The sequence below is a fragment of the Podarcis muralis genome, chromosome 10 (assembly GCF_964188315.1).
Source record: "Podarcis muralis chromosome 10, rPodMur119.hap1.1, whole genome shotgun sequence".
NCBI classification, from domain to species: domain Eukaryota; kingdom Metazoa; phylum Chordata; class Lepidosauria; order Squamata; family Lacertidae; genus Podarcis; species Podarcis muralis.
This window is the reverse complement of record NC_135664.1, coordinates 8,707,652-8,727,971: the sequence shown is the minus strand read 5'-3', so window position 1 is coordinate 8,727,971 and position 20,320 is coordinate 8,707,652. Positions and strand designations below refer to the sequence as shown.

The 20,320-nt window shown below is 40.3% G+C and overlaps 1 protein-coding gene across 4 annotated transcripts in view; it reads left to right on the top strand.

The window, feature by feature from the left end:
* LRRK2 (leucine rich repeat kinase 2) overlaps positions 1–20,320 on the top strand; it is an 84,716-nt gene that overhangs the window by 47,307 nt on the left and 17,089 nt on the right. For 3 of the 4 annotated variants that reach the window (XM_028745830.2, XM_028745833.2, XM_077935802.1), the window contains 11 exons: positions 8,564–8,657; positions 9,785–9,971; positions 11,331–11,512; positions 12,452–12,681; positions 14,254–14,381; positions 15,396–15,614; positions 17,028–17,229; positions 18,367–18,455; positions 18,574–18,761; positions 18,982–19,136; positions 20,154–20,300. In XM_028745830.2, coding sequence (XP_028601663.2) covers positions 8,564–8,657; positions 9,785–9,971; positions 11,331–11,512; positions 12,452–12,681; positions 14,254–14,381; positions 15,396–15,614; positions 17,028–17,229; positions 18,367–18,455; positions 18,574–18,761; positions 18,982–19,136; positions 20,154–20,300 — 1,821 coding nt within the window. The remainder of the gene's footprint in view (positions 1–8,563; positions 8,658–9,784; positions 9,972–11,330; positions 11,513–12,451; positions 12,682–14,253; positions 14,382–15,395; positions 15,615–17,027; positions 17,230–18,366; positions 18,456–18,573; positions 18,762–18,981; positions 19,137–20,153; positions 20,301–20,320) is intronic. The other variant, XM_077935800.1, reaches the window with a different exon arrangement.

The following is a 20,320-nucleotide window of genomic DNA, read 5'->3' as shown; positions in this document are numbered from 1 at the left end:
CCGCTTGTCAAATTCATGACTAAGGTGTGATTTTTAGTCCCATGCCATCTTTACACGTCTTTTCCAGGCTGATTAATTTTATAGCGCAAAACATCCATAGCTGCTGCTAATTTGTGCATTAGGGTCCAGACATCTTCCAAATTTCATGTCCAGTCCTGATGAGGCAGAACCCGTGGGCGGATTAGGGAAATGGAGATCAGACAAATAACCTGAGGCAGAGGATGTTGAAACACGAAGTGTTAGGAAAGCAAAACAGTAGAAGTCTCTTATTTCAATGGTTGGCATCTGTCTGTCTCAGGAGACAATGGAAGAGTGTGCCTTCGAGGGTGAAGTCAAACCGTTGGAGAGTTATAGCGCCTGCTGTGGCTGTAGAAACCAATGCAGGAGTCTTCTTTAGTAGTAGTAAATTTAGGCCTTCCCTTTGTCAGTTTTCTGAACAGAAAACAATGCCCTGCTTGCTGCATTTTAGTCTGCAACAGAGGGAGAGAGCAGACAGAGTTCAGTTCTGGATCAGGGTTCCAAAAACAAGGGCACACAGAGGCAGAAGAAGAAGAGTTTGGATTTGATATCCCGCTTTATCACTACCCGAAAGAGTCTCAAAGCGGCTAACATTCTCCTTTCTCTTCCACCCTCACAACAAACACTCTGTGAGGTGAGTGGGGCTGAGAGACTTCTAAGAAGTGTGACTGGCCCAAGGTCACCCAGCAGCTGCATGTGGAGGAGCGGAGATGCGGATCCAGTTCCCCAGATTACGAGTCTTATCGCTCTTAACCACTACACCACACTGGAGACCAGCAAGCCTCCTTTTCCAGGAGCACCTTCTGTTCTGGAGTTATTTACTTTCCCCATGCACCCAAGGCTGTTTAAAAAGTTGCTAGAAAGGTTTAGTTATTTCTGTAGGAAATAGTTTGTTGTAAATAAAAATATATGCCCTTTTCCCTTATGGGGTATCCAAGAGCCCATATAGAGTCCTTACATAGGTTCCCTATTGGTAGGAGAAAATAACAGAGGCCAACCAGAGAATATTGAGAAGCAAAGCAGCTAGTAAGCTTGATCTTTATTGATCTGTTGCAACAGGGTGCTCCCCTCACACGCAGGAGAGGAGGAGGACCCAGAAAGATGGTGTGCAAGAGCTTATAAAGACTTTTGAAATTCCCATTATCTAGATCAAGACCACCCCCAGAAACATTATGCATACATCACAGAAGGGGTGTAATCTAAGACCACCCCTCAGATACATCCCACCTACATCACAGAAATTTAAATGTTGTTTTTCTCTTGTTACAGTTTATCTCCTGTCTGGCAAATTACTTGATTGGATTTCCCGGGGAGCCTGGCCATTCTTTTGTAGTGGTAAAATACTTATTTCCTGGGCCAGGTCACAGGCTCACACCTTATTCAAACAGACATATCCTTGAGACAGGGTTTGTGAGGAAAGAGACAATGGGGAGGCTTTTCCAGTTTAACCTTGCAGAGAAAGGATTTGGTCAGTTTGGGAATCAAAATGGTTCCAGGTTGGCCTTCCTGTGTTGATCTATGTATGTGCGGTTATGAACATTGCCATATATCTAAGACCATAAAATTCCTATCACATTATCCCCCCTTTGGGGCTAGAATTTTTCTTAAAAATTTTTGCCCCACAAATAATAACATCGTATGTTGTAAATGGATGCCTTTGTATAAATATATCATATAAAAATAACACATGTTGCATTTTGTTACTAAATTACTTGTGGCATTCTAGCTCTTGGGAGAAACATTTTCTCAATAGTGGCTATGCTTTACATTTAGCAGGAAGGTCCACTAATGACTGAAAAATGCAGTTTTCTTTGTTCCCCGCCATTTTTGTGTTCTCAGGTGTCAAGGTAGCTCTTCTATGGTCTCACACCAGCATGGTGTCACAGCAGTGGCAATCCCTGGTGAATCCACTTAGGGCTTTCATATTAACCGTGTTGTCTGGCACTCACCACAGCTGGCACAGGTTTGGGCACGTCCTGAGGGAAATGTCTCCGCCTTGGCCAGTCTATGGGATTTTATTATAGGCTGTGGTCTTGCACTCATGGGAAGTTGCTCACTTGCACTTAAAGGACCAAAAAGCTAATTGCAGCCTGGATACACTTGCCCAATTCAAACTGAGTCCAATTTGAATTTTTCTTGCCCCATGGTTCTCAACTCTTCAAACCAATCTGTTAAAAGAAAACCATTCTTAACAAGGGCAGTTGTCCAAATAAGTTAATTTAACTCTATAAGGGATCATTCCTGCTAAATCAAGGCATATACACTTTTCTTGTTATCTAGGCTTTTATGGATCTTGAAGCTTCTCCTTGGTAAAATCAAAATTCGGCAGAGAAGAGCAAGCACACAATTTGGTTGTCCAATTGAGATGAAAAAATGAGAGCAATTATGGGGAAAAACCTTAAGATTCACGGTGTGCAATCTGGGGGAAAACTATGAAAATGATATGCAGATGTTAGCAAAATAAAATAAAATAAATAATGTCTTGGAGATATAAACAAAGTGAAGGAACCTTATTCCACGTATGGTGGACGTGTCCTTAAATAAATAAAATTTGAGACATGATCTACACTCATTTCCATTTGGCATTCTAATCAAAACGTCCCAAATAATAATAAAGAGTGTTGTTTCAAAACTTCCTGATAAAATATGGTTCCAAGAATAATACTTGGTTGTGGTTAGATTAATTTCACAGCTATACGGGAAATCCAAGATGAATAAATAAATACAGAACAATTGCTACTTAAAGACAGTACTGAATCTGTAAGAGATACAGAAGTCATAGAAGAGATTCAAAATAGTTTTCTGGAACAGAAAGAAAGTGACTGCAAAGAGAGAAAGAAATAGTAAAAAAAAATAATTTCTTTCTGGGAACTTCGTGTATAGAAAAAACAAATCACTATTTGTGTCCTTTGAATAATAAAATAAATAAATGAATGAATGAATGGGCACACTGCAGAGTGCCAGGTGGGACAAGCAAATATGATCATCAGTTAACTTAATCTAAATATAGCCTGCTCTATCGGAAAGCATGTAATATAGGAGAATCCTCCATGAAAAAAAACTTGGGGTGTAAGCCAAACCCTTCTGTTGTTCATAGTTATGCACCCTACATTATACAGAAACAATTACACACAGAAATTTTGTCCCCCCTTTGTGGGGGTAACACACTATCAGACACATTTCAACATTCCTACGTAATAACACATAATACAAAACAAACTAATTAAATATCAGTTGCATATCTTGAGATAATTGTGATCTTCTCAATCCTGCAGCACAGTCTTTAAGGTTCAAAAATGAGAAAATGTCCTTGCAATTCAACTCCACCCCCCTTTGTCAGCCCCACTCCCCCGTCAGTTTATATCCTTTGAAAGAGATAGGTGTGGGCACTTTGAAAACTTTGGTGTCTGTTGTTGCAGCCGGTGGCGAAGCTTTTTCATCATAGGTCTGTAGTAACACATCTGTAGAAGTGACATCCTGTAAGGGGGCAGGGTTTTTAGGGACTTAAAAGACAAGAGTTAGAAAAAAGAAGGGGCAAAAGCCCCCTCCCCAAGAAAATCTTGAGTTATTAGCTGCAAATAATAAAATCTTAGCATGTTAAGCATTTTACTCATTTTAATATTATCACATTTTCATATAATTACTGTTATTATCTGCTAAGTTTGTTTGCTTTCCTTCACTTAGTTTTTGTTGTTTCCCCCCCATATTATTACATAAAAAATTACTCCACGTGTATAGAAAGAGAACTGTAAAAAATACAACAAAGGTTAAAAAATAAAAAATAAAGCAAAAAAATTAGATTACCAGTCAGATGAAAACATACTTGACACAAAGACATCAAATTTAGAAAAGAATTATTATTAAATAATAATAAGATATTATCAAAACCACACAGATTACCACTGGACTGAAAAAAAATGGGAAAACAATGGAAAAAAGGTTCAAATTCAGCATGTACTATCTGATAAGTAGAACTTGATGAAAATGACTTTCAACATGTGATGGACATGTCCCCAAAGTAAAACACACACAATGACCTATGAGGAACCAAAAATAAATAAATGCTAAGACACACAATTTGTTTTGTTTTGTTGTTGTTGTTTTTTTTGTTTTTAACCTGAAGTCACCTGAAGTAACTTGTTTTGGCATTCTAACAACCCAATGAAAACTGATTAATAAATGAAAAACAGATTATTTGTAACCTAAAAAAGTGTCAGAGATAGAGAAAAATCAACTAATATAGCAGGGCTTCAGACTTGTTTTGCTGAACAGAAAGAAAGTGACTGTTTGGCTTTAAGGGAAGAAAGACAAAAGAAATACAAATACAATTACTTTTTATAGAGTATTTAAATCACTGTTTGCATCCCCTCATTATCATTTGTGCTGTGGGAGAAAAGAAAGGACACTCTGTTAAAAGGGAAAATTATTTCATGTGAGAGGTCTGTCAGGAAATGCTGTTCCTAAAATGCATAGGCATATACACACACACAAACTTATAAAATTTAAATCCCATGGGGGGGGGGGAGAAACTACTCAAGAGAGGAACTCACAGTGGGAGTGCTTTGATATTTACCTGTGAAAAGAATTTGGCATGTCCAGTACTTAACTCTTTTGTCTTAAGTAGCCCCTGGAGCAAAAGACATTAGGGGTGATTTACCTCAATGGTTCAAAGTTTTACATAACGAAATTTGGATAGGTTTCACATTCTCCAAACCTTCCCTCTCCCCCCTCCTTTCTCTCACTCTCTCTTTTTTGTAAGCTGATCTAGCCTCTGTGCATGTGCAGAGTTCATGTCTCAGCAAACCTTTTATACCATTGAAAAATGTTGCATCTTTTGGCTAAATTAGAATAAGGAAGGGAAAGGTAAGGAGTAGATTTTAAAAATAGGGTTAGATTTTAAAACAAAAAAGAGAAACTCAGCAATTTAAGTATTCACCAAAGCTAGCAATTTCAGCCCAAGCAAAAGGAGTGCTTCCTTTATGTACAGGAAAGGGCTATCATTATTGGTCATTTTATCTGGTCATTCGCGGAACAATCAACCGCTCTCTTATTTATGAGTAAAAATGGCCAGAGAGTTAGAATTCATAGGATTTTTTTTTTTTTTAACATTCTCAGTCATTTCAGCCTTACCATTTGCAGACAAATTTTACTGCCCTTTATTTACAGGATTGGTCAAGGCTAATTCTACTTGATTATTCATTTGTATGTGCTTAAACTTTGAGTAGACTTTTAAGTCTGATTTTTGTAAATAATAGACAAAACGATAAACACTGTAATCACTTAAATGCCTGATATCACCAGTTCTGCTTCAAACATCATGGCTTCACCTCACACCTTTTAAAAAAACAAAGAGCAAATCTGGGCTGAATTTCAACACATCACCTCACCAGAATTTAAGAATTACCCTCCAAAGCTTGCAAACACATGGCCTTCCCCACAGCCACAAATTGGGAGAGTTGAAAGGGACCCTGGGGTCATCTAGTCCAACCCTAAAATACAGGGTTCATAGCAAGATTTGTACTACCAGAGAGACACACACATACTTATGTACACAGACACAACTGGGGAAGAGATCACAAGCCATGCGCCTATCACAAACCATGCGCCTATCATGTACTAAGGAAGAGGAAAATAAAAGTACCCATAATTAAAACAGCCATAGATTTGATTTAAAAGGAATACAAGAGTGAACAATTTTTCCTGAACTTGCAGAGGAATAGTAAGCCTAATCTATACCCCCGCCCCCCCTTTGCAGTTTCCTTTAAAGGAAGCTTACTCGGGAGTAAATTTACCTGGCACAGAATAAGAAGAAGGAAAAAAAAACCTGAAAAAGACAGAATGAAACAAGGGGGGGCATTTTCTAAGAAAAGAGGCCAGGACGTCTTATAGAGACTGATATTTGGACTGGACTCATAGAATTTTGCTGGCCATGGAAGCCTCTACATTTAATAACAATTTTCTTAGAAAGAACACCATACTTTCATAGGCATGTGCTTAATGAAATACATACACTGCATTTTAGCTTGAGACAGCAATTTTGCTCAACTAGGCTTTTGCAGCAGAAACATTAGGTTAACTTCGCGTTCCAAAATAGACTGGAACACAGGTGTACTCACAAACTCAAAAGTTACAACACAACATCATTTACCATTAGACTTAAAATCACTCTCCTCACTTAAACTAGAGGAAGGAGGTGGGGTAATCCTCCTTTCAGAACACAAGTAGCACGTATACAGGATTTTACCACTTGGGAGAAAAACTCTTTTAGAGCCTCTCTCAAATAACAAACATTTGCACACTTCATTCTCAATTTTTGTCTTGTTTAAGATTGATAACGTTCAACATGGCTTTCTTAGATTTAGAACTTGGAGCAAGCTTGCATTTTTATTTTAGATGGCACATTCAAGATAAGCAGCTGCTGGATGTTACCTAAGTACAATTTAAACACAGGAAAAACGTTTCTTAAACACAAATTGAAGGGGACCGTCAGAGTCCAGGCGGGAAGTAAGCACCAACTGGGCTTCTTTCCCAGCAGGAGTCTGTGGGTTCATTTCTTTTGATTGAGGTGCACCCATTTTATTAAGAATTTTTAATAGCGCTAGCTTTTACTTTTATACTGCAGTCGGGGTTTTATCCCCACTTTTCAGGAAACACAATAAATAACCCACAGTACACTCAATTTGGACAACTCCGAGAATTAGTACTGTGACACACCGCCGTTCGTCTGGCCTGACTTACTAGGCTGGTACAGCTGTTGGCCTTTCCTGGCTACTAAGCTAACAGTGCGGTCAGCGATCTCAACCCCCCCCCCTTTGGTCATTTCTCAGCCAGGGAGCCCACAGCAACCTCCTGCCTCTTACAATCTAACCTGAGAGTTCCCTACTGGACGCTTGCGTAGCGCAGTGCCAGATTGGGACTCAGAAATGACAAAGAAGGAAAGGAATCAGGTGCCCTTGCTTTCTCTGCTCACAGGTCATCTCTAACAAAGATCGCCATGGCAGAGGTGCGGCTGCACCTGGGAGTTATAGTTTTCAGTACAGAAGAAAAAGCACGACCTTTTTCTGGGCAAAACTCCGAAGGAATAGGTCAGCATAGAAGGGAAATGAAAGAAGTCACACACAACTTTTGCCTGGGCATACTCCGAAGGGCTAGGGCTGGTGTTGAGATCGAGGGGACAGAAAGGAGAAGGCAATTTTTAGATGAGGAAAAAAGTAGAAATTTTAGAATTGAAGGGAAAAGGAAGAATTAAAGAATTTTGGTTGCTGTGGTTTAGAGAACCCAACCCACTACCCGTGTTTCCTACTTAATACTCACTTCCGCATGCGCTGTTCCTGGTGATCCCACGATCTCTTGACTGGTTGTTTAAGGCCGGCCTGATCAAGCGTTGCTTCCTCTGGTTAGCCCCGCTGAACCTCCAGTTATTTCCAGACCCTGGGATTGATGGAAGACTGGTTATTCCTCCTGGCAAACTGCCTGGTGCGCGCTGGATAACCAGTCCTTCCTCGCTTCCAGAATCCGGGTAACCAAAAGTCCCTTCGTGCGTGGTCTCCATCTGTTGTAAATAAAAATATATGCCCTTTTCCCTTATGGGGTATCCAAGAGCCCATATAGAGTCCTTACATAGGTTCCCTATTGGTAGGAGAAAATAACAGAGGCCAACCAGAGAATATTGAGAAGCAAAGCAGCTAGTAAGCTTGATCTTTATTGATCTGTTGCAACAGGGTGCTCCCCTCACACGCAGGAGAGGAGGAGGACCCAGAAAGATGGTGTGCAAGAGCTTATAAAGACTTTTGAAATTCCCATTATCTAGATCAAGACCACCCCCAGAAACATTATGCATACATCACAGAAGGGGTGTAATCTAAGACCACCCCTCAGATACATCCAACCTACATCACAGAAATTTAAATGTTGTTTTTCTCTTGTTACAGTTTATCTCCTGTCTGGCAAATTACTTGATTGGATTTCCCGGGGAGCCTGGCCATTCTTTTGTAGTGGTAAAATACTTATTTCCTGGGCCAGGTCACAGGCTCACACCTTATTCAAACAGACATATCCTTGAGACAGGGTTTGTGAGGAAAGAGACAATGGGGAGGCTTTTCCAGTTTAACCTTGCAGAGAAAGGATTTGGTCAGTTTGGGAATCAAAATGGTTCCAGGTTGGCCTTCCTGTGTTGATCTATGTATGTGCGGTTATGAACATTGCCATATATCTAAGACCATAAAATTCCTATCACAAGTTCATTTTGTATAAGGTGTTACAGGTATCTTTTGAGATTGCGTGTCACATCATTTCCTGGCTATGCTGGCTGTGTGTGTGTGTGTGTGTGTGTGTGTGTGTGTGTATCAGTGTCAGAGAGAGAAGGGGAAAGAGAACTTTTTAAAAAATCTGCCCTCCCCCTTTGTGCCTCTACAATGTTGGAGCACTCGGCCAACAATACTTTAGATTATTCCAGTTATATGATAACTGCCTTCCTATATTGTGTGTATTATTTAACAATTTTACTAACTGGTAATGTAATTGCTTTTCTTTTTTCTGTTTTTAGAGGCCACACCTGATTTGCCGCCTAACATAACTACATTGAAATTATCTCAGAATAATTTTTCTAGTATTCCAGAAGCAATTCTTCTTCTCCCACAGTAAGTTTCTACAGTATTTCCCTTTCTGAATAATTGCATGCTCGTGTAGCCAGTGCAGAGATTTGAGGATCAGCAACATGTGTTGCTGCCCCACTAAAACAGCCCGTCAGTGGCTTTCTGCATCAGCTGCAGAAACCAAACAGTCTTTGAAGTTAGCCCCACATACAGCACATTGCAATGCTCCAATTGTGAAGTTGCTACAGCATGGGCTGCTGAAATCACACCATCCTGCTCAAGCAGTGGCTGTAGCTGGTGAAGCAGCCATGCTGGGCAAAGGCACTTCTCAAGACTGAATCCACCTGGCACTCAAGTAACAGGGTGGAACTGAGGGGTGTCCCCAAGCTACACTCCTGTTCCTTCCACAGAAGCGCAATTCCATCCAGAACAGGCAGTTTCCCTAAATTCTAGACCTCAGAACCATGCACCCACAGCATCTCCCATCTTTTCAGGATTCAGGCTCACTTTATTGTCCCCATCACTGCCTCCAGACAGCACCTGCACAGTCTCGATCCTGATTCAGATGGAATGGAGAGACAAAGCTGGGGGTTCATCAGCATATTGGTTACACTGTGCTCCAAAACCTGAAATAAAGTCTTTCAGAGGTTTCATATAGCTATTAATTAGCATTGCTTCCTTAGGGGCAAAGCCCTTTTGGGAGAATGTAAGGTGGTCTGCCAAGTCGAACTCTGACCCACGATCATCCAGGTTCTACTTATGCATAGACTTTGGAAATCCAACTGTCTGTATTCGAAAGACTTAACATGTATGTTGCTTCAAAACTGCATTTTCTGTCTCTTTCTTGAAGCTGAATGTCCAGCAACTCTGTCACAGTTCGGCTATATTAAGTCTCTCATAGACTCTCCTATGACTTTCTTAGTTTAAGAATGTCCGAGGATCAAAGCAGTCCTAGTCCATCTATCTGATCAAGACCACAATGAGTGTTCTAACAGATGCCACTTAGGCTTTATTAGTACAGAAACAGAGATAAACAGGTATCAATTGGCTTAATCTTCAACACGGTGGGTAAAATAAATATGCCTGTTCCAGGGTAATTTTTTTAAAAAATGTATAGTTCTTTGAAATAATCCTCTCATAACAAGTTTGCATATTCCTCATTTTCTTTTTAGTCTGAGATCAGTGGATTTAAGCAACAATAAGATTACAACTCTGCCTGGGCCAGTTCATTGGAAAACGTCTAATTTAAGGGAGTTGCTGTTTAATCATAATCAAATAAGCATCCTGGATCTGAATACAAAAGCTTTCTTGTGGTCTCGGCTCGAAAAGCTTCACCTCTCCCACAACAACTTAAAAGAGGTAAGCTGTGAGCTTCACTATTAATAGGGTGGTTGCTCTTAAGAATGATATTCTTACTTCACCACAGCACAGTTCTATAAAAAAAACCCAAAAAACTGTTTGATAGAGACAAGGTTTTTCCTATGATTTCTTGTTGTTGCTTTATTTCAAAATTACTCTTTCAACACCAATTTCTTTGGATGCCTGAGTAGCAAGGTGACCTTATCACTAAACAACTGTGTAGGGTAGCACTTCTGCCACAGAAGCCAATGGGAAAAATTGTGCTGTGGAGGAACCACAAGAAGACAAAGGAAGAGCCACAAACTTGATACAGTGGTACCTTGGGTTAAGTACTTAATTCGTTCCGGAGGTCCGTTCTTAACCTGAAACTGTTCTTAACCTGAAGCACCACTTTAGCTAATGGGGCCTCCTGCTGCTGCCACGCCACCGGAGCACAATTTCTGTTCTTATCATGAAGCAAAGTTCTTAACCTGAAGCACTATTTCTGGGTTTGCGGAGTCTGTAACCTGAAGTGTATGTAACCTGAAGCGTATGTAACCCGAGGTATCCACTGTACTATAAGTATGCAAGGAAGGCTGAGGTAACAGGCAAAAGACTCCCCAAAAACAGTTTAAAGAGGATCAGGCTGTATTTCATTATGCCAACAGCTGTGTGTGATGGATGGACAGTGGCTCACTAATAAGACCCAGTGAAGTAGTTGCCCTGGAAGGGGTCAGTTTACTGGCCTATTTATGAGAAAAGAGTTACAGAAAGCTCTGCTTAAGCTTAGCAAGCCAGTGAACACAGTCAGTTTGGTGAGACTCTTTAAGAGGAGGGAAGCAGAGGGACATCTACTCAAAGAGCCTCAAATGGTGAGGAGTGCAACTTTGATTAATCATTTGCTCCTTTTCAGAACCCTGGGTTGTATGCGTGTTGGTATATGTAGATTCATATTTCTTTGGTCTATAAATGTTTTCAGAGGAATCACTAAGAATGAGTCACTAGGTCCAGGATCTGTAGGGTGATGTCTGAGCAGAAACAGAACACCATTTTTAAATAGCTCTCCAAGGGTATTAGCATGCCTAAAGTCAGTTTTGCAAAGGAGTAATATAGCATTTCTATAGAAGGATGCATTGCTACTGGAGAAAAATGATTTATTCTAAATTAATCATTTGTTCCAAATTGCAAGCTATCCACTGTAGATAAAATATGTTGTCTATGTTGCAGATATTGTAGAATAGTAAATGAAACAAGGGATTTGCTATATTAATTATTATTTGTTCATTTTAGCTGTTGACATGCTTGATCTTGCACAGATAAATTACTCTATCCTGCCCCCCAATAAGGATTTTTGTTAATATGCTTCCTCTCTCTCTCTAGATTCCTCCTCAGATTGGGTTCCTTGAAAACTTAACATCTTTCGATGTAAGTTACAATCCAGAATTAAGAAGCTTTCCTGATGAAATGGGAAAGTTATCCAGAATATGGGACCTTCCTTTGGAAGGGTTAAATCTTAACTTTGACTTCAAGTATGTGGGATGGAAAGCCAGGGACATTATAAGGTTAGTTTTCTCAACATTCTTATGGGTGGGTGTGTATTGACTGTTTAAAAACAAAACAATACCAACAGTATACCTATCAATTCAATTTAATTTGTATGTTTAAAAAATGGACAAATTGTTCAAAACAGGAAGGCTGAAGTGGCAAATCTGTAAGAATAAATTTGGCTGCTTTTTTGTTAATGTTTTAGAATTTGCTGGTATCAACAGGATCTGTCTTAACAGGTAAAACTGCTAAGCTGCAGAACAAAACTATGCAATTGGAATAAATAAAAAATAAGGACAAATTTTTACATAAGTAAAACTTTGTGGGATCATGGGCAGTGACCAGTGATGGTCACTGGCTTTAAACAAATAACTGAACTGAGCTGAAATGTAATGTAATGTAATGTAATTAGTCTTAACTGGTGGTTAATTGAAACAAGCCATAGAATCATAGAATTGTAGAGTTGGGACCCCGAGTGTCATCTACTCCAACCCTCTGGAGCAATGCAGGAATCTCAACTAGATCATACATGACAGATGGTCATCCAACCTCTGCTTGAAAACCTCCAAAGAAGGAGAGTCCACAACTTCCTGAGGGAGACTGTTCCACTATCAAGCAGCTTTTACTGTCAGAAAGTCATTCCTGATGTTTAGTCAGAATCTCCTTCCTTGTAACTTGAATCCATTAGTTTGAAGTTGGCTTTTTTCAACTAACTATAGGTAAGATTAGCCACAGGTTGTCCACATTCAAACAAAACACTACTGTAGTTGGTCTGAAATGAAAACTTGGTCACAACCTCCTGCTGTTCTGATGGGGAGTGTCTCCTTCTCATAGCAATAAGCTGTACATAATGCTAACATTAATGTTTTGCAATGTATAACTTGTTCTGCATGGTTCATATGAAGGGGGTTTTTTTAATTACAATTTTCTTACGAAGGTTCCCTCCCTTACTCAAGGTTTCTTCAACAGCGTCTAAAGAAAGCTGTCCCTTATAACCGGATGAAGCTCATGATAGTTGGAAATACAGGCAGCGGTAAAACTACACTGCTACAACAATTAATGAAATCCAAGCGACAAGACATGGAAATTCCGAATGCGACAGTTGGCATTGATGTGATTGACTGGAGGGTTACAGTGAAGAGTAAAACAAAGAAAGAGCTTGAATTAAGTGTCTGGGATTTTGGAGGTATCTTGTCGTATTTACATTTAACATCAAACTTGGCTTATGCACAGTGGGGAGATGGATTCCATCTCATCAGTTGTGCCCCCATTACATGTTTTTTTAAGGTCCAGTTGTGTAGTCTTAGTGGGACGCGGGTGGCGCTGTGGGTAAAAGCCTCAGCGCCTAGGGCTTGCCGATCGAAAGGTCGGCGGTTCGAATCCCCGCGGCGGGGTGCGCTCCCGTTGCTCGGTCCCAGCGCCTGCCAACCTAGCAGTTCGAAAGCACCCCCAGGTGCAAGTAGATAAATAGGTACCGCTTACTAGCGGGAAGGTAAACGGCGTTTCCGTGTGCGGCTCTGGCTCGCCAGAGCAGCGATGTCACGCTGGCCACGTGACCTGGAAGTGTCTCTGGACAGCGCTGGCCCCTGGCCTCTTAAGTGAGATGGGCGCACAACCCCAGAGTCTGTCAAGACTGGCCCGTACGGGCAGGGGTACCTTTACCTTTTCCTTTACTGTGTAGTCTTAAATGGCATAGTTGTTGTTTCCTATATTTTATGTAGATTAATAACTGCATGGCCTTAGTCTGTTTGGTTCAGACCTATGCACAAGGCAGCCTATGAGAGTGAACAGACCTGGCCAGTGGCTGGTGTAAGGCTCAGTATAAATGTGTGTTATGAACTTCCAGTCTTGTCCAAATCCAGCTTGCAATGATTCATCAAAACAGTCTTAGGTTACATAGTAAATATTGGGTGTCTCATAACATTTTAGCAGTGTGAAAATGCAAGTGGTCATTGAACGTTTGTAATGAAAGTGTTTTGTCAGCCTTGATAGGTAAGGTGTTCGGTCTGGTTTAGTAGTCATAGAAACAGATAATTGCAGCCTGCTTATTTATTTATTTATTTATTTATTCAATTTATATACTGCCCTTCATTCAAGGATCACAGGGTGGTTTACAGTATAAAAACACAAAAAACATAGCACAATAAAAAACAAAAATACCTCACCCACCCATGGACACACACACACACACACACACACACACACACACACAGTTTAAAAGGCCTTAGATTGTTTAAAAATCTGAGAGAAAATGAATGTTTTCACCTAACACCTAATGAAGGCACCAGGCAAACCTCCCTGGGGAGAGCACTCCACAAACCAGAAGTGACCGCAAAAAAGCCCGTTATGGGGTTGCCACCCTCTGGACCTTTCCCTTTAGTTAATTTTGTTGCAAAACGTATAATATCCTTCCAATATTAAAAGCAGTGGAAATTGTTGCAGAGAAGAAAGAAACTGGAACTCTTCTCTGGATCCTGTCAAGCATAAAATTGCTTCCAAATTTCAGGGTTCTTGGGAGTGTGGTTACCTAATTTGGACTCTCCTGACGTGTTTGTAGGGAGCTTTTCAGAACAAGGTGCCTCTCAAGCTGTGCAATGTTAATTTTTTCTTAGCCTAAAAAGATTTGAACTCTGGGGTTTTTCTGTAAGAACTGGAGGTTGTGCAGATTACAGCATAGGAATGTTATTGTGGTTTTCTGTGACCTAGAGGAAAGAGAAAAAGCAAGCGCATAACACAAAAAAATGATGTTGTTATTTAGGCCAGGAGGAATTCTACAGTGCTCACCCCCACTTTATGACCCAGAGAGCTCTGTACCTTACTGTTTATGACCTTAGCAAAGGAGAGGCTGAAGTGGATGCTATGAAGCCGTGGCTGTTTAATATCAAGGTAACTTTATCAGGATCTTGATATCTGTTTAATATCAAGGTAACTTTATCATAGGGATGCGGGTGGCGCTGTGGGTAAAACCTCAGTGCCTAGGACTTGCCGATCGTATGGTCGGCGGTGGGGTGAGCTCCCGTCATTCGGTCCCAGCTCCTGCCCACCTAGCAGTTCAAAAGCACCCCTAAGTGCAAGTAGATAAATAGGTACCGCTTTATAGCGGGAAGGTAACGGCGTTTCCATGCGCTGCGCTGGTGCTGGCTCGCCAGAGCAGCTTCGTCACGCTGGCCACGTGACCCGGAAGTGTCTTCGGACAGCCCTTGCTCCCGGCCTCTTAAGCGAGATGAGCACGCAACCTTTACCTTTACCTTTACCTTTAACTTTATCATACTGGAGGTACCCTCAGTAAGGTGGGTCCAAAGTTTGCTGAAAACACATCTGTTTGCTCAGGCTTTTCCTGACAGTGTTATCGGCCTGTCTTAGATACTGTTATTTTTTCTTCATATTTTCTTTAGAGTTTATTAAATTATGAATTTAATAGATATAGTAACAATAACATGTTTTGTACTATGCTCATAAAATGTTATGTAAGATCATAGGTGGACAAATTTTCTATATTCGTTTTTCAAGTCTGCATATAGCATTACGTAGTGTCCCAGTTTGCACGTAATGCTAAGCCAAACCATGATTTAGCTTCAACAATCAAGATTCCAGACCAAAGTTCATGGCTGTGCAGTGCTCTTCCCCTAATCTACCTGAGGCTAAGTCCTGGTTTGGTTTAGCATTATGTCCAATCCTGGGCTCATAGTTTGTCTCGGTTCAGAGAAATCATAAACCATAAACCTAGAACAAACCTTGAAGTGGTGCATTGACTGTTGAATATCCAAACTATATGTGATGCACTTTATGGGAAATACAGTGTAGGGGCAATGACTGACTCAGCAAAACCATCCTAAAAGCTGTATATTATGTACTGGATGAGAATCTTAATCAAGCACTGTGATTATCTGTTCTTTGCAGGCCCGAGCTTCATCTTCACCTGTGATTCTCATTGGTACTCATTTAGACATCTCTAATGACAAACAGCGTAGAGCTTGTGTCAACAAAATTACCAAAGAACTGATGAATCAGAGGGGATTTCCAGCAATCCGAGATTACCATTTTGTGAATGCTACTGAAGAGTCTGATGCTATGATGAAACTTAGAAAAACTATAATAAAGGAGAGTCTGAATTTCAAAGTAAGCCATGCCATTCATATAGATACATGTTCACATGCAGGAAAGTTTACTGTAGCACTTTGTTCTTTAAGGCTTGCAAAGTTGAATCAAAGCTTATGGTGCCATTAATCGGAACTACTACACAATCTGCAGTATTGTATCTCCTTAATGAGCCAGTGTGGTGTAGTGGTTAAGAGCGGTAGACTCGTAATCTGGTGAACCGGGTTCACTTCCTCGCTCCTCCACATGCAGCTGCTGGGTGACCTTGGGCTAGTCATACTTCTCTGAAGTCTCTCAGCCTCACTCACCTCACAGAGTGTTTGTTGTGGGGGAGGAAGGGAAAGGAGATTGTTAGCCGCTTTGAGATTCCTTAGGGTAGTGATAAGGTGGATATCAGATCCAAACTCTTCTCTTCTAATGTGCAAAAAACATTTTACCAATCCTTATATCATAACCTTACAACAAAAAGGAGTTCATAAGTTATTCTCATTGCATAGACAGTGACTGTAAAGGCTTCAGAGAAATTGTAAATAATGCAAAGTATCCCAGTAAAGCCACCGTTGGGCTCCATTGTAGGAAGGTGTGGGGTATAAATCTAATCATCAGGAGAAGGGAGAAGAGATTTGGAACTAGAAGTCAAGGATTATGCACAGTGTCATGTGAATTGTCAGTCGAGACAATAGAAATAAGTCAGATGGATTTATACATTTCTATGTCTTAAAACACACTCTCTTGTTTTCTCTTAAGATTTGTTGTGCTTGTTTTTGCTTGCCTTTTCCCCAGAGTGGGACTCAAGGTGGCTTGCACAAATTATCATGAAAAAATACAAAGGTAAAAAGATAAAAAAAGACAATAGTTTAAAAGTAATCAAATTCTAATAGAATTAAAACAATATGAAAACAAATCTATTAAAATACTGGTAATAAAAATAGCACGACACTTTTAAAAGCCCTCTCCTTAGACTGTCAGTTCCAAATGGCCTGTTGGAATAAAACTGACTTCACCTGCTAGCAGAAGGACAAGGAGTTTTGGCAGTGTAATAATAGGAGGAGGTCTCGTTCCTCCACTGTCTTAGCACACTGCTTTGACTGAGCCAGCACTGCTGAGGTCAGTAGCATTGGGGAAACCACCCCCTGCTCTGACAGAGTACAAGAGCAGGGGGTGAAGAACTTCCCATCTTCTTCCACCACAGCAGCTGCCCAGGCTACTGAATGGGCAGAGTGGAGGCTGGCCGACCAGGATTTGGAGTTCCATTTCCCATGACATCATGGTTATGATGGGGTCCAGTTTGGCCTAGAAATGGGCTCAGACTTGACCAAACTGTCCCCCAAGTTTTAGGATAAATTATTTAGTTTTCCAAACCTGAGTAGGGAGGTTTGACCCATCACTAAAGAATTCATAAAAAGGTCTAGACAAAGCATGTTTGTTCTACAGATCGGAGACCAGCCCGTTGTTGGGCAGTTAATCCCAGACAGCTACTTGGAACTTCAGAAGAGAATTTTAGAGGAATGCAAAAATGTTCCCGCTGAATTTCCTGTGATTGACCACAAGAGGTTGTTAGAATTGGTGCAAGAAAACCAATTGCAGTTGGATGAAAATGAGCTCCCACATGCTGTTCACTTTCTGAATGAATCAGGTAACATGCACATCAAAATATGTTGTTCTTAGCTTTTGTGTCCTTTCCACCCTCCCTCTCCCTCCATTTTTTCTTACAGCTGGATTCTTATAGACTCATACCCTTAACTAGGAGAGAGACGACCGTGAGGAAGGTATTTGTAGGGAGAATAGATAGGCAAGAAAAAAGGTAAAGTTGACACCCATCACTGCTCCTCTGTAAATGCCTCTCCTTGCATTTTAGCAAGTAGAAATGTGTTTAGGAAATGTGTTTGCTGCAACAATGTATATTTCTGCCTTTCCTCTAGCATAGTTTGGTGCATGAGACTATTTTCAAGAGAATTTTTTAATGATTGGAAGCCCCTTGCTTACCTGCAGTACTGCCCCAAGATTTTAAACAATCTATCCATGTCTGAAAATGTACTACAGTGGAACCTCGGGTTATGTACCGTCCTCCTTACAAACGCTTGTAAGGAGCTCCACTAACCCGGAAGTAGGTGCTTCTGGTAGCGAACTTTGACCCAGGATGCGAGCGGGAGTTGTGCACAGTGGCAGCAGGAGGCCCCATTAGTGAAAGCACACCTCAGATTAAGAACGGTTTTGGGTTAAGAACGGACCTCCAGAACAAATTAAGTTCGTAACAGGAGGTACCACTGTATGTACCTTTCTGTTTGTTTATTTCTGCTAAGAATAGCACACTTCTAGGTATAAAAGTTTTGCTATTGATAATAATAATAATAATATTGATCTCAAGTAGAATATCTTCATTCTCCTCTAAAATAAATAGACAACTGCTGAGATTCGTATTGTTGCATTAGTGAAAATTGCTTTGCAAAAATGGGTATATTGGGAGAAATTTGCACTAAAATGCTGGTGAATCTTATTGAAGATCTTTTGAAGAAAATAAAATCACAAGCTGATGTGGAAATGTGAAGAAGTGAACATAAGATTGGAAAAAATAGAAAACAAAACTGACAGATTTCCCCATCCCTAATCCAAACACACTGTTCCATCAAAATTGTCTTCTTCCTTTAAGATTCAGTGGAGTCTTGCTCTTGGCTGTTTTGGGTCCAACCTACCACAAGAACCAAGCAGTGCTAATATCTACAAGTACAATATGTGTTGATTAAAATATTAATATGTTCTGCTCTTCACCCAGGTGTTCTGCTCCATTTTCAAGATCCGGCACTTCAGCTAAGCGACTTGTATTTTGTGGACCCTAAATGGCTATGTAAAATCATGGCACAGGTGAGTTTTCAGATGTTTTCTTTTTTTGTGACCAACTGAGTTCACATCGACCTCTTGCCTTCCTGCTTCAGGCCCCACTTTTTTTTCAAGAACTCTGAGTTTTGTTTCTTTTCCCTAGATCTTGACAGTGAAGGTCGAAGGCTTTCCTAAGTACCCAAAGGGAATAATAAAACGTACCGATGTAGAGAACTTCCTGCTAAAGAAAAGCAAATTTCCTAAGGTTTACATGTGTAAATACTTCAGGCTTCTGGAGAAGTTCCAGATAGCACTGCCACTAGGAGAAGATCAGCTCCTTGTTCCAAGCAGGTAAACAAAAGGCTTGAAAGCAGGTGCTGTGTTAAGGAAATGTAGTGTTAGAACTTAATGACTTGTTTTGGTCTTTTTAGACTTCCCACTAATCAGAACTATGAAGAACACCTGAGAAAGAGACTCATTACACATTCTGGCTACTTCTAACTCCTGCTGTCAGTCTATAGGAAAAAAATAAAATCAGAAATATTAAGAGCAACTTTACTTTTTCTTCCAGCTTGTCAGATAATAGGCCTGTGATAGAGTTACCACACTGTGAAAACTCTGAAATTATCATAAGGCTGTATGAAATGCCCTATTTTCCCATGGGATTCTGGTCCAGGCTAATCAACAGGTTGCTAGAAGTGTCGCCGTTTATTCTTTCAGGAAGAGGTACATTAATTTTCACATGGCTCCATTATTGCTCTCCTTGGCTAAAACATGATTAAACATAGGGAGTTTTGGGTGGGAGAGGGGACAGTATCCCAATTGAATGTTGAAAGTAACTCAGAACTCTTAATATTGAAATTGCTGACTTCTTTTTGTTTCCTTTAAAAAAAATCTGTTGGGGTTTTTATATTTTCTGTTTGATTTCTAATATTTTTACATGGCATTAGTAAGGGGAAGTGACCATAGCCCCTAGGATCTCTATTTAACAGAAATGCCTCTGTTGCTGGAAAATTGCTGCCAAGTCAGAAATAAACAATAAGGAATTAAATGGTAGTCGGATCCAATATAAATCAGTATTCTGAACTGGTATAAATCAGATTCCTGATAGAGTAGTATGTTATTTACAAAATTACAAATTGGGGTGGGCACGGAGGAGGAAAGGTTGAAATAAATAATGGAGCTACTTCTTTTGCTTACTACTGTATTTTTCGCTCTATAAGACGCACCAGACCACAAGGCGCACCTAGTTTTTGGAGGAGGAAAACAAGAAAAAATATATTCTGAATCCCAGAAGCCAGAACAGCAAGAGAGATAGCTGCGCAGCGAAAGCAGCGAGCCCTCTTGCTGTTCTGGCTTCTGGGATAGCTGCGCAGCCTGCATTCGCTCCATAAGACGCACACACATTTCCCCTTATTTTTTAGGAGGGGAAAAGTAAATCTTAAAGAGCAAAAAATGCTGTAATTTTTAATGTATTATAGTTGAACCCTAGCCTTTGCTGAATCAGTATTTCATTATTTCAGTTTATCTTTCTCAACTGATTCATGACATGTTATACATGTTCTGAGGCCATACTAACATGCAAATATGCAGTTACTTACGTGTTTATGCTTTGCACTTTCATGCGGTGATATAAAATCATGGCAATATATAGCTAAGAGGTGGTGTGCTTTGTCAGATAACCTGTGTAGACTTATAGCAGGAAAATAGTCTTTGCAAAGCCATTTTTTTCTTTCTCTGCAGAACGAGCTCTTCGTCCTAACAGGATGTATTGGAGGCAAGGCATATATCTGAACTGGTCGCCTGAAGCCTATTGCCTGGTGGAATCGGCAGTTTTTGAAAACAACCCAAACAGTTTCCTCAAAATTACTGTGCCTTCTTGCAGAAAAGGTTAAACTTACACCAGAGTG